At 44.7% G+C, this 14,577-nt stretch overlaps 1 protein-coding gene across 2 annotated transcripts in view; it reads right to left on the bottom strand.

The window, feature by feature from the left end:
* LOC115586010 (neuronal acetylcholine receptor subunit alpha-7) overlaps positions 1-14,211 on the bottom strand; it is a 35,951-nt gene extending 21,740 nt beyond the window's left edge. Inside the window, exons 1-3 of one of the 2 annotated variants that reach the window (XM_030424732.1) lie at positions 13,962-14,211; positions 9,414-9,513; positions 5,082-5,221 (exon numbers count right to left, since the gene is read on the bottom strand). In XM_030424732.1, the coding sequence (XP_030280592.1) occupies positions 5,082-5,221; positions 9,414-9,468 (195 nt within the window). In that variant the 5' untranslated portion in view covers positions 9,469-9,513; positions 13,962-14,211. Of the gene's footprint in view, positions 1-5,081; positions 5,222-9,413; positions 9,537-13,961 lie in introns of those variants that run through there. The other variant, XM_030424731.1, reaches the window with a different exon arrangement.
* Between the last annotated feature and the right edge of the window lie 366 nt (positions 14,212-14,577).

The raw sequence follows: 14,577 nt of genomic DNA, 5'->3' as shown, positions 1-14,577 counted from the left end.
AGCAGCTGTGATGATACGAGCCGACCACGGCCGGCTCGCACGGCTCGCACGGCTCACAGCCTCCTGACACACTGCTGCTGCACTGAGACAGGCTGTTCAGAGTCACCATGAAACTAACAAACACCGACCATCAGCTGCTGCTTAAAGGGATATTCCGGTGTAAGTTTAATGCATGGTCACACACACCGTGAAACTGTGTTAGACTCCCTCTCGAGAGATCAAGTTAGCAGACCGCTAGCTAACGTAGTTAGCGTTACCGAGTGCAGTAGAGTCCCGCAGTAATGATCATCATTGAGCTGCGGGATTCTACTGCACTCGGGAATCGACTCACAGGGCTTCCCCACAACAAGGAAGGCTTCTTGGGTGGTGAAGTTTTTTTATCAATTTCGACAATTACAGCAACTATATCAAATGTTAGATGCCTCAAAATATGTGCTGAGACCCCATTTGTACTGTTGCTGAAGTTTGGTGCTGTTCTGAGCATTATTTGTGGCTTTTTGGTGGCGGTTTATATTTGGATCCATTTACTGCAGTGTATTGTTGTAGTGCGGTCGTTTCTGAGGTTGATAAAACTCCGTAAATTAGCGGTCTGCTAACTTGATCTCTCGAGAGGGAGTCTAACACAGTTTCACTGTGTGTTAGACCATGGATTAAACTTACACCGGAATATCCCTTTAAAGGCCAGAAACCTTCGAGATCCTGCTAATAAATGTTCCTCCAGCTGAGTCAGGACCAGTTTTATCTCCAGTCACAGCAGATACAGAGAGCTTAGGGTTTCACTGTCTGTTTGCTGGTTGGTTAACAGCAACAGATCTCCATCAAACTCAGATGGAGATTAGGATCGGATGGTTCCAGGTGCAAATGAAATTTAAATCCACAGAAGCTCTGAAACCGAAATATCTGCTGTTTGCAGCGAAGGAGCAAGACACAGAGGGACACTCAGGAGCCTCTTCAGCTCTGTGATTATTTTCTCGACTCGTAAGAGGAGAAAACCTTCTGATCTCAGAACATATCCCTGTTGTTGCCTCACGTAGCCGTGCCTGTACGTCTCTGTTTGGACTGCATGCTTTAATACTTCAGAACTAATTTGATTTGAGCATGAAATTGAGTTTGGAGTAAACAGCAGCTGTGAGGACTCGGCTCCTCTAACAAAGCCTGCAGCTTCAGCACCAGATACATGTGAGCTGCAGTAAACAGTGTGAGGAGGAGATGCTGTGAACCTGAAGACTCACCTGAGATCAGAAAACAACACCGAGAACAATCTGATCCAGATCCTCAGGTAGCTGAGAGACCACTGAATCTGTGCCATCATCTCATTTTAATAAGTGATGAGTTACAGGCCGGGTGATGATGGAGGATTCTGACAGTGTGATGAACGATGGAAACAGAAAATAGATGAACTGCAGAGAGACACAAAACGCAGCCAAATTAATGAGATTAAGTCTGCGTGATGAAGAGGAAGACGAGGCAATAAAAAAGATGAGCGCAGATAACGACGACAGCAAGACACGGAGAGAATGAGGAATGATAAAATGATGTGTCACATGAAGGGATGAGGATAAATACTGAAGAAGGAAACAGTGAGAATGACTGCAGGGACTAAAACTCAAATTTAGGACATTAATTGATGATATTTGATGATGAAATAAGGAAATGAACGAAGCAAAAGGTGAAAAATGACGAGACATGATCCTGTGGAGGACGTTTAATGAGTAATAATAAGGCTGGACTAATTTAAAACCTCCAAGTGAAGATTTTTAATGTGAAAATAGCTCAAATAAATTCACCTCCTGTCAGAATTAGACAGCGTGAACGTGACAAATGGTGGAAGATATTTTCTGTCTGCAAAATATCACATCACATCTTCTGACTGTTCATCTGAGACAAAAGGTCAAAATAAGACCAAGAGGATTAAATGTGAGAGCTGTCAGTTGATGTGTGGAGAGTAAAACAAAGTGTTTCTGCTGCTGGTGAAGAAGCTCGGCTAGAAGCACAACGAATACATTTCTACCTCAATAAAACACAATTCCAACGGCAAGCAACTAAAACTAAAGAAACTAACACGTAGTACACAAAGCTGGTGCTCGATTTGCCATCCAACATCTGAAGCTTGAATCATCCCGGAGCGGCTGGATTAACGCTGGATCTCGTGGTGTGGTCGTCAATCTGTGGTCCGTGTTGTGACGTGTTGGGATCCCCCGCTGATCTGTGTGCTGAAAGACGAAGCTGCTTTGTGGTTTTGCCTCTGACACGCTGGTGATCGTTTGTCCTCACGACGGATTAAAAATGACAGTAAACATCCAGGATGAGCAGATTATTACTGAGTTTTAAACTGGAGACGAGACCGAAGCAGGTGAGAGAGAAACTTAATGTCTGCTGTAGCTCTGAACAACACGTCCTGTTACTGATACTGATCTGCTGTCTTGTCTCTGCCACAGCAGGTTTAACATGCCGGTATCTAGTTACTACTACTACTAGTTACTTTCTGTCTCCACCCAAACATCATATATATATATATATATCAGGATTACACAGATTAAGGGGGTACACACATAGCGATAATCTGGTTTATTTTGCTTCGATTTTACCCCTTTCTGAACACGGAATATTATCTTCTGTTTTATAAATTAATCCTATACGATTATCCTGTGGTCTGTGGTGTGTTAAGAGTCAATTTGTCCCGATAATTTGCTTGGAAACGGGTTGCGTTAAACTTGTTAAACTTGTTCAATATTTACGATGAAAAATCTTCATGTGTGTGGAGAAATCCAACGACTCCAGAGTAACTACAACATGAATTGTGACGTGAAACGCAACGTAGCCAACCAGCTGACTGAGGAACACGGAAGCAGACGTGAATAAAAACAGCTGTGAGATCCAACTTTTTCTATGGGAAAAATAAACTATAAATCTACTCACCTCCAGCTCGCTCAGTAGACTATAAAGTCCTTGTTCCTGCTGTCTCCAGGATTTTTTCCACTCTCTTCTCTTTTTTTTCTGGATTTTTCGGACAGCAATAGTCCGAGGACCACCATCATTCCCTTTTCTATGTCTTCCATGTCTTTCATGTTTTCAAACGTTTATTTACTCTTTTTTATATACAGATCGGCCGTGAGACAGATAATCTTTATGTGTGTGGTGTCCTGTGCTGAGAATATCGGAGCACACCACACACAGTACGATCAAAGCTGATTTCTTAATCTTCATGTGTGGGGGCTCTACAGATAAAAAATCTCTTAAGATTTATAAAATCCTTATGTGTGTACCCTGCTTTAGCAGTGAAGACTGGGCTGTTTCCTGTTGGGGAGTAACACCCTGCAGTGTGTACTGTTGATGAGGATGATATCGGAATATAAACGACAAGTTTAAAATGATTTTCTGGGTAAATTAATTGTGATATTAATCGAGTAATAACAAGAATATTTGTTAAATTAATGCAAAATATAATTGATGAAACATAGTGGTGCAGGTGCAGCTGGCTGAGACTCTACAGACTTGAGGACAAAAACAGTTCTTTATTAAAATAAAAAGAATAACTGAGATGACATGAGAAATCTGAAGTGGCACATTCAGAGATTCTGTTCAAACACGTCTGAACTGAAACATCTAAGTTTCCTCTGCTGCACTTCATCAGCTTCAGTCCTGACAGGAGGAAGCTTCAGACGCTGTGCTGAGGTTTCTTCACTCGGAGGAGATTCTCAATCCCGAAAATTAAGTATTTTATTGATGCTGCGCTTCAACTTCATTTAACTCCGACCCACTGATGCTCACACCTCTGTGGTTCACACAGACAGGATGTTAGCTGGACCGGATTATACTGCAGGAAGAGATCTAGATGAATAGCAGCGCTGGAGGAAGTTTTCAGGTTCTTTACTTTTGTAAAAGTAACAATTACAGAGGGTCAAAATACTCCATAACATGTCCTGCATTGAGAATATTACTTAACATATTCCTTAAAACATAAATGTGTCACGTATTGTCGCAGGAAGTCGCTGCTGAGTCTGTGAATCTCCCTCAGGAAGTCTCATTGATCGATCTGTAACAATCTGATTTAACCAGTGAGCAGATTTTGTCACATTAATCTGAATCTGGCCGGCAGATAACAACTTTATAAGAGCTAAGAAGTGAATGAGGTGGTGAAGGCAGAGAAAGTAAAGTTTATCTAATCTGAACCTTCAGCACTCGGCCACGTTCAGGCTGAGTCACTGCTATTGATCCAGAACTCCACCGGGCCCCCGCAGAACATATTGTGTTTATTTTGTGTTCCGAAGCAACGACAGAGTTTAATTAGCTCTTCAACTAATGAGTGTGTTTATTATATTTATGTATTTTGTTGTTTCAAGTGATTTCAGCCACAGATGTGTGTGATGACGACAAGATGAGCTGACGGCTGTCCGGGTCCAGACCCAGACGCTATCCTGTCCGGACCTGGACCTGTAACTGATCGGATATTAAAAAAGAGCTTTTTTTGAGGGCACAGGAAACAAGGCTGAAGTTCTCACCGTCACTTTTCACTGTTTTTATCCAAAGTTTCAGAAAAAAGTCAGTCAGGACTCGTCAAGTGTTAAAGGTTCAATATCCAGCTGCTGTTCACACTGAACTCCCCGACATGTGGAGCCTCTACAGCCACCAGCTGTGTGTGTGTGTGTGTGTCTGTGTTTGTATGAGTGTGTGTGTGTGAATGTGTGTGTGTGTGTGTGTGTGTGTGTGTGTGTGTGTGTGTGTGTGTGTGTGTCTGTGTCTGAATATGTGTGTGTGTGTGTGTGGTCACATGCTGTGGAAGTGGGGCTGACAGGAGTCGAGCTGCCCTGCACTCCCATAGTGAGTCAGTGCCACACTGTGCACCACACACACACACACACACACACACACACACACACACACACACACACACACACACAGAGCAGTGTTTTCGAGAAACAAACAAACAATAACAACTTACAGAGAGTGCCGTGCTGCAGTCGTCCTGCTGAGAGTAACGATCTGCTCTCTGTGAGCACTTTGTTGTTTCCTCCTCAGCAAATCTACAAAACGTGTGTGTGTGTGTGTGTGTGTGTGTGTGTGTGTGTGTGTGCTCTCACCACATCCATGATCTGCAGCAGGCTGAAGCTGAAGTGGACGGTGAGGCTGTGGGAGTCGTTGCTGACCGGTCGCTCTAACGGGTTGTAGTTCCTCATCAGCTCTTTGTAGAGACGTCGCTGGTAGACGCCCTGCAGGGAGCCTGCAGACAAACATACCAACATTTCACTTTCATCTGCAGCTTTATTACAATTAAAGGGCAAACTCAGACCTCAGATCAGCACAAGAACTACAAATGTGACCTCTGAAATGTTACCAGCTGGACGTGTGTTGTGTTTGATGGATCAGTGGGCAGAAACAGTGTTTAATGTCACTGATCACAGAGCTGACAGTCGCTCTGGATGAAAGCCACAAACATGAATTGGTGCAGGTGGAGTTGTTTAATCCTGTTACTGACTGACTTCTACATCCTGCCTTCAGTTCACAGACTCCACACAGCAGCAGTGAAGTGAGGAAGCAAACAAACACATATAAACTGTGTGAGAAATCAGTTTGGGGATCTTCTCATCGAGTCAAAATACAGATTTAAGTAAAAAAGCAGAAGACAAAGTTTTTCATGTTTCAGGTGTTACACGTATAATAATGGCAGCAGGTGTGATGGTCTGCCTCGTACAGGTACGTATAAGGTGCAGTCAGCTTCCAGCAGGGGGCAATAATCAAGGTCACAAAGGATGACACAGTATTATCTAAAGGACTTTCATTCAGGTGAAGGGTTCGAGTTCTGTGTGAGAACCAACAGTGTGACGTAACTCTGGGCTGAGGTGTTCTCATCCGGATCAGACGCTGACATTTGAGGCTCTCTCCCTGAGCTTCTGAGTTTGATGCTGGAGATAAAACCCTCTGCTGTCTATCCTGGAAGCAGGATTAAGAGTAAGAGAAGTTTGAGTTGCAGGGTTGAAAAGCATCAACACTGATTTGTCTTTAAGTTATGTGAGTTCAGTAATGTACTCACGCAACGCTGGACCCGAGCCTTAACGAGCTGCAGGATTCAGGAGTGAAGCTGCTGTGTTCTGGACTGGAGAGTCGAAACTGTCGACTGGAGAATCTGAGGTCAGTTCATGTGTTTTTTCTCTGTGTTTATCAAACTAGTGCATTGCTTGTAGGAAGTATGTATTCCTATAGAAAAGTGGGAGGTTGAGTACCTTTTTCATGGATAGCCAAATGAGGCTGTGTTTGAAGGTGGGAAGTCAGGGATATTAAGTTATATGAGTTCAGTAACGTACTCACGCAACGTATGTAATAAAAAAACTATATCATGTAAATAACTAAAGTTTGATCTTTTCCGAAACCTAACCAAGTAGTGTCAGGGCCTTAACCAAACCAAACCTCAACCAGACAACATAAATAAACATCCAAAAGTCATCATATGTCTTAATATGCAGACAGTAAGTAGAAGAACAGACACCAGCTCCTGTCGTCCAGCTGCAGCGCTCTCATCAAGTGTGTACTTAAGAGATACTGAGATTTGGTCTCACAGCAGCAGCACACGGACGAACCGAAGACAAAAAGCACAAACACTGAAGTAAAAATGTCCTTTCACACACAGGTGTAAGACGACATGTGAGCACCCTGCAGTCAGTCAGCAGATCTCACTCAGATGCAGGATCACGATTGTGATCAGCGATCAAAGGTTTCTGCAGGTTTCTCTCACGGCCGTCACCTTTCATCTCACACAGCTCACAGTGGCTGTGTGTTCTGTGTTCGGGGCTCAGGAGGCTTTGTGGACACGTTGCATCAGTCTGAGGAGGATGAAAGCTCATCAGGATGATTGACTGGTGCTCGGTGACACCCTGACCAGCTGTGGGGGAGGAGGGCTCGCTGTCAGCGGTGTCCCTGAGCTCAGGGTCACCGTCAAGACCTATGAAACACTGAGGACCAGTTCCAGCCGGCAGACACGGCTTCATTTACAGAGTCCATTTCATGTTTCATGTGTATTTATTGTTCAGTGTCTGAAATAAAATATAGATGAATTCAGCTGCTGACAAAATATTACATTTAGAAATACAGCAGCTCCAAACAATGTTAAAAATAAATTGTGTTTTATTGTCTGTAAAAGTTATTAGATGCTGCTTCATAAGACATGTTGGTGAGTCGGTGCTGATCCAGAGGAGGAATAAACACCTGGAGTCTAATCAGGTTCTGCTCTGATCCGTTTACAGACGGGAGGAGAGCTCAGAGACGACTTTAGTGGATTTCTCCTCACTCCTGTTTATCGACCCGACTGCAGCAGCAGCCGGAGGTGATCTCCACTGTGTTTCTGTTAACAGCTCAGACACGAATGTTCACAGTCATTTTACATTTTAATGCATTTGAAGATATGAAGTCTAAACATGGATTTTATCTGTGCAGTGACGCAGCTGTTTATCCGTCCTCAGTTTATCCTTCACTGAACTGAACGAAGCTCCGCCGACATCTTTTGGAGATAAAAATGAAAAAAGTTTGAGTTTAATCCTGAAAGAGGAGGTGAAGAGACGGAGCGGCTGAAGCAGACCGCTCCCGTCTGTTTGTTCAGGTCTTAGCAGCACAGATGAAACCACAGCCGACTGTCAGCTTTTATATTCCAACACAGAAATATTAAAGTCAGACGGTTTTCCTTTTGATCTGAGAAACACCAGCGTACACTCGCTCAAACTGTCTTCTGTTCAAAGGTGCGTCGTTAAGAAGACACAGTAAAAAGTGCAAACGAGCAGTCGCACAATAAATTAATCTGAAGCCTGAAACCAGCAGGAAGGTGATCAGACGAGTGGTCCTGCTCCGGTGCTGCAGACCTGAGAGCAGCTTCAGAACAACACTTTAAATCTTTGTTTGTTGAAGTCAGTTTAAGAAGTCGTCACTCTGGATCTCCCTCTACTGAGAGAATTGTTCAGCACACAGTTTTTCCTGTTTGTTGGATTTTGCCTGCATTGTTGACAGAACCCGGCTCGTTGTTTTCCTGTTTCCTGTCTTTATGCTAAGCTATGCTAACCGTCTGCAGCCCAGGCGACTCCCTCTGGTGCTGGAAAAAGAAAGCCAACGTGCAAAAACTGCAGAGGAGCTGAAATTCACCGTAACACACTGTGATACTTCACTTTATGAGCTAACAGACAGGAGAAGGGAAAAACAAAAGATGCTGCAGGATAAGAGACAGATCTGGATCTCTGCTGAGTGCTGACTTCAGAACTGAGGTGCTGGCTGTTTCTCAACATCTTACAACTTATTTATGATGAATTATTCTGTTTCAGTGGATAAACTGTTCTGAGTCTCTAATGAGACTCTCAAATAAACAAAATAATCTTGTAACTTCATTGCGTCATGACGCGTCTCACTGGTTTGTCATTCAGTCTGTTCATAAATCTGCAGTTTAACTCTGTAATTATCTGAACCACTGATTTGGAAAGCAGACGTGACGGCCAGCTGTAAACATCAATCACATCCACTGAGACAGAGCTCCTCCATCAGTCCACCATCAGGTTACAACATCACACGACGTCATGACGTCATTAAAGTGAAGAGTCAGAAATCACATTCACTCCTCAGCATCTTTAAAGTTTAAGGGTTTTTGTTTGTTTTCTACATTTTATTGCCTTTTGCTGAATCGAACTCTGCAAACTGTTTCTCTCACTACGGATGACGGATGATTTTCGTAGAAACATTAATCTTAATCTGCATCCAACTAAATTAACAACAATCAGCTCCACCTTCAGAAATACTCTCATTACTATCATGTAATATCAGGCAATCACATCACACACCTGTTATTATCATTATCACTATTATTATTAAGATTATAAAATATGTCTGTCAATAAACAACAAATACACAAGAGATGACACAAAACACCATCACACAGGAAGCACCACGGCATCATCGATCCCTCGTATCAATCCATCATATACTTATGTGTGTGTGTGTGTGTGTGTGTGTGTGTGTGTGTGTGTGGTGTTTATTAACTGCAGCTTTGACATTGTGAAACATGGCAGTTTAGATTATTTTTGTGTAACATTAAATCGTTTGAGCTCCTGTTCACTGGACTTCTGGTTCTGGTTCTGTGTCAGATAAACGTTGAATGTTTGGTCCGATGTGTGTCGACCTCGTGCATATGTTTACAGACACTCAGTGTCATGTCTGCTGTTCCATCAAACAGCAGCTTCACATTTACATCTTGTGACTTTTTCTCTTTACAGAATATTTCCTGAAGTTTTGATCTTTCCCTCCTTCATCTGAACAGTTCTCATTATTAATCCTCATGCTGAACACAGTCAGTGAACCTTCCTCCTCCTCCATGTGTGGAGAGAGGTCAGTGTGTGTGTGTGTGTGTGTGTGTGTGTGTGTGTGTGTGTGTGTGTTAAGCCTACCGTGAATGAGGCAGCAGAGGGTCAGGACATGCAGCGTGAAGATCCGAGAATCCATCCTCAGCAGCTGAGTCGCAGAGAGGGAAATTGAGCGGAGATCCTCCTGAACCGGTGGACAACACCGGAGTGAGGGAGGAGGGAGAGAGGAGGGAGGGAGAGAGGGAGGGAGAGAGAGAGGGAGAGAGAGAGGGAGGGAGAGAGAGAGGGAGAGAGAGAGGGAGGGAGGGAGAGAGAAAGGGAGGGAGGAAGGGAGGGAGAGATGGAGAGAGAGAGGATCAATGGAGGATTTGCTCTGAGTGGGAGTGGACGATGCTCCTCCCCCCAAAAACATCCAAAGGAGAAGATTTGGCAGCTGAGGAGGAGGATGCTGTGTGTGTGTGTGTGTGTGTGTGTGTGGTCTTCTACATGGTGGACGATCTGATGATTTTATTTGATGTTTTCCAGTTTAAGTTTTTTAAGCTCAGCACACCAGTCAGTGTATCTGGTGTGTTTCCGGTCCGTCTCCAGCTCCGTGTTCCTCTGCCGGGCTGCACCGGGCTGCACTGAGCTGCACCGGGCTGCACATGTCTGATTTCACAGAGGATGTTTTTGAGAAGAATGAAAAGTGCTTCTGGACTCAGTGAGTTTAAATACAAACAGCTGCTCCTGAACCGACTTTTCATCCATCAGTAAATTAAGTGTTATCACTGTTACTGGATGTGAGTTTACAGTCTGTGCTTTAAATCGCTGCAGATGGAAACACGTCGGCTCGATGTGATGATGTGAGGAAGGTTTCTGTCTCCTCATCGCTCCACGTGTGTCTTCTCTGGGAGCTTCGGTGGATGTTTCAGTCACGCTTCATCTTTTCAGATTTACAGACTCACAACATGGATTTGCATCAACACAGAACACATGAGCAATCAGGACACACGATGAATGTGGCAGAACCTCCAGAACCTCACAGTGTACAGAACGGTCTGAACCTCAGCTGATCTTTGGTCGCTGGCCTCACTGCTGTCACATCGCTGGTTTCAGATCATGTAGCAGCTCTCCGTCCTGACATCTGGTGAGGACGAGATTACTCTGAGCGTCGGCTGCTGCTGTCCAGCACCAGAACTGTGGGTTACAATAAAAAAACTCGTAGTAAATATTCTTTAGATGTGTTAGTGGTGTCAACTTTTTAATGTGTTTGATATTTGTTGATGACCAAATATCTGCAGAGCCGAGGACAAGAAGCGGAGATCATGAGATCATGGCTCAAAGAGGAAAAACTCCAGAAACGAGACAACAGCTTCAGCACATTTAAACACGAGGCTGGCGTCTCCTGCTCTTTACTGTGGCGTCATTAAAAACACCATCTTCATCTGAACGAAAGGTTTAGATGGAGGTGCATGTTCAAGTGAAGCTGGTGTGACGTGGTCTTCGTCGTCGTTGGTGATTTGAAGTCAAAAGACACAAGATGTCTGAGATGAGTCTGTGATGTCCCTCCTGATCCTCTGTTGTTCTCGTCTCTCTGAGTTACAGACTGTAGCAGGACGAGTCGTCAGCAAAAATATAATTCAACATAAAGATTTCACACTTCAACAAACAAACCTCAGTGGGACCAACAGCCTCGGGTCGGATGGGTCCAGGTGTGAAAACACCTTCAGACTCCGAGCCGTCATCAGGAGCTGCGTCAGCTCAAAGAGACACACTGACAACACAACGCCTCCAACAAACAGCCTCCGTCAGGTCTGAAGCTCCGGATGCTTCCGTCAGCTTCCTCTCTGCAGGGAGGCCGAGCAGAGAAGATGTTCAATCACATGACGTTTAATATTTAATCAGGGGAAAACTTTAAAAGCTTGTTTGTAACGTTTTCTAAGATCTCAGGGACGTGATTCCTCTGTACGGTCGGTACTGTTCAACCATCAGTGATGCGTTTGATTAAATAATGATGATGTTGAACTGAACTGTGACTCTTTACAGCAGATAGAACAGATGAAGTTCTCCTGCAGACCCGGCTGTTGAGTGTTAGCAGCGCTGCACGAGCCTCAACGACGCCTCTGTAGTCTAATCCGTCGTCACTGTTTCACTTCAGGGTTTATTTCCGTCTCCGTCTACTTTATCTTGGAAAACTCCTCCCCTGAGTTCTGCCGGTCCCTGCAGAACCAGTCTGTAATTAGACGTGTTGACATTCACTTGTTTCTCATTATTTTTGCAGGAGTGTTTCTTGGCTCAGACTTCCTGTGAGAGTCTCAGGTGACTGACAGAGAAAACACACAGCAGCTCCGACATGAAAACACTCAACTCTGGAAGAAGGAAATGAGGATAAACCAAAAAACAAAAAAAAACACCCCTCACTTCTCGCTTCATGTGAAGAACTCAAGTTCTTCTTCAGTCTCGTCGAGTGAGCAGCAGCGAGCGGCTTCTTCAGAAGACGGAGAGCAAACTGATATTTTTAGCTGCAGGAGAGGAAACCTGCACTGATTTAAAACACTGGGATTCTCCTCTAAAGGAGCAGTTCACCAAAGAATGAAAACTCTCCTTGCCTCATGCTGATTGAACATTTCTGGATCTTCACAGTAAAACACAGCTGAAGCAGCTGGAGACTTCATATAAAACAGAGAAACAACCAAACGAGCTGTACGGAGCCATTTTACGGTTTTTTAGTTTTGTTGCTGTTTTATGTTTTTAGGTGTAACTTGTGTATCAGAATACTACAGGAGCACTGCGGTCAGTGCAGCTCAGTCAGACAGCCTCCCAGTGAAGACGTGTGGACCGCAGACTGGGACTGAACTCTGAGAGCGTCAGTGTGGAGACAGAGGACACAGTACAGAGGTGATTTAATAACAATAATAATAATAGATTTAATTTATATAGCGCCTTTCAGGGTACCCAAGGACACTTGACAAAGTGGAATAAACATATATGAAAACAAACAAAGCAAAGAATAAATGGAGCGCCTCTCAGTCAGCACTGAGGGAACAGCTGCACCGCCGTCAACACCGTTGCCAGCACCGCAGGGAGCAGCACCCTCCGTCCAGAAGCAAACTTGCGTCTGGAGGTCCTATGCACACAGCGAGGGCGACGCAGGAGACCCAGAGATCCAGAGATCCAGAGATCCAGTCTCAGTGACAGAGGCTGGGGCGAAGTGACAGCAGAAGTCCAGGAGCTCCTGTGCTGAACACCCGAAGACCCCACCAGCAACGGTGGAGCATCGACCATCCAACATCTCCGCGAGCCGGGAGAGACCACAGCAGCAGAGGAGGAGACAAAGGAGCCAGGCGGTGAAAAACCCAGAGGTGGAGGGAGGACCAGCGGAGCAATAATGGACATCCCACAGAGCATCGAGTACGTCTGCTTATAAGTTAGCATTGCTATGCTAACTGCTGAGCGGTGAGGCTAACAGCGGATCAGCGGAGAAAGATGATTCCATGGAGCCAATTCTTCAGGTGTGCAGGCTTCAAAGGTAGTAGCACAGCCTCAGAGCTTGCAAAGACAACTTGGCTTTCTTCTTTTAACAGAAAAAAGCAGTTTTGTCACGGATCGAGAAGCAGCGATATTCACGCCAGCGTCCTCTCGCATCCGGGTTGCCATTTACACTACAGAGGCAATTTACTGCGGCTCTGACCCGGACTATGACTCCGGGAACGAGAAGACACATCAGGAGAGGCCAGAGAGAGAGAGAGAGAGAGAGAGAGAGTTGGACATCATCAGCGTGTAGAGACAGAATATCTTCACGTTACTGTTAATTGAGGATTGATTTGGACCGAACCAGAGGAGACTGTGGAGACAAACCAGAACTGTTCTGGTTTTGTGTCCAGTTTTAATGAAGTGAGTTTGACCATGAGTAAACAAGCAGATTAAACTGGTCAGTCAGTCAGAGACAGAAACTTGAGGTCAGACGGTGGACGGTTGGATTTTCCTGCTAGAAAGAGTCTAAATATTTCCTTTCTTGACATTTAGTGAGTTTATGTTGTTGACTTATTAGACTCAGCAGTGAACTGGCTGCTTTTACCTCTCCAGCTGAAGCTCCAGGCTGTCAGACTGTCAGCTCTGAGCTACAGAGGGCTGTTAGGAGACGGGAGGGGCCTGGCCGGGCCGGGCCGGGGTAAGCTGGTTAGCACCCTGGAGGATGTCGAACGGATTTTCAGTTTAGGGTGAACTGTCCCTTTAAATAAGCAGATGCATGTTGTCTCATTGTAGATTAAATGTTTTGTATTTGTCCTTCAGTTAAAGGTCAGAAGGACAGGATGTCATTTTCAGAGTAAATAGGTAAATGTGCGTCTCCAGAGGGAAGCCGTTCATCTGCTCCGCTGAGCGTGATATAAACTCCTGATTCATTTGTTAATTAGAGCTGAATAATGAGATCGTTTTCTTAACGACTCTCCATTAGAGACGTTACTGCTGATATACAGGCAGCTCGCAGAGAGGAGGATCAGACTGTTAAAGCTGCAGCATGTTCGTCTGCACAGAAACTCTTTTCAGTCAATTCTCTGAGTTTCTGAGTTTCATCTTCTGTGAAACCTGGAAGAGTAACACAAACACACACACACACACACTGAGAATATCCCTTTGCAGTTGTATGTTTACCTGATAGCAGCTGTGTTGTCATGTGCACACTGTCCAGAGACAGATGGGTTTAATTCCAGGATGTTTCCCAGCATCCTCGGCTCTGCGGCTTATTACCAGCGCTGCCTACAGCTGTAATGAGCACACACCAAACATAAAAGAAGAGCGTCTGCAAGCTTCAGCAAGTTAGAACTGCAGAAAATCTTGTTAATGGCTGAAGGAGGTTTTAACAAAGAGCTGATGAAGTAAAAACAACAATTTCTTTCCTGCAGCTACTGGAAAACTTCTCAGTGAGACATGAAACACTCCTGCAGCTGCGATCAGCACGGCAACACTCAGGTGTGTCACTGTAACACCTGAAGGCCTGAACATCCAATCAGCTGACAGCAGGAGTCTGATCAGCTCCAGCTCTGATCAGGTGGAGATCACAGACATGAGGCACCAACACTGAGCCTGCACCGCCACCTGGTGGAGGAGCAGGGAACTCACACATGACGACTGACTTCAGCTGTCTGAAGTCAAACACATTCACTTTAACATGATAACACAGTGATGAAGGCAGTGACAGAGCTCCAGGAACAGCTGGATTATAAACACATCTGTTGATCTGCAGCACTGAAGCCAAAACATTCAACAC

The sequence above is a fragment of the Sparus aurata genome, chromosome 8 (assembly GCF_900880675.1).
Source record: "Sparus aurata chromosome 8, fSpaAur1.1, whole genome shotgun sequence".
Taxonomy (NCBI): domain Eukaryota; kingdom Metazoa; phylum Chordata; class Actinopteri; order Spariformes; family Sparidae; genus Sparus; species Sparus aurata.
Note: the sequence above shows the minus strand (reverse complement) of the source record. Positions and strands in the feature narration are given on the sequence as shown.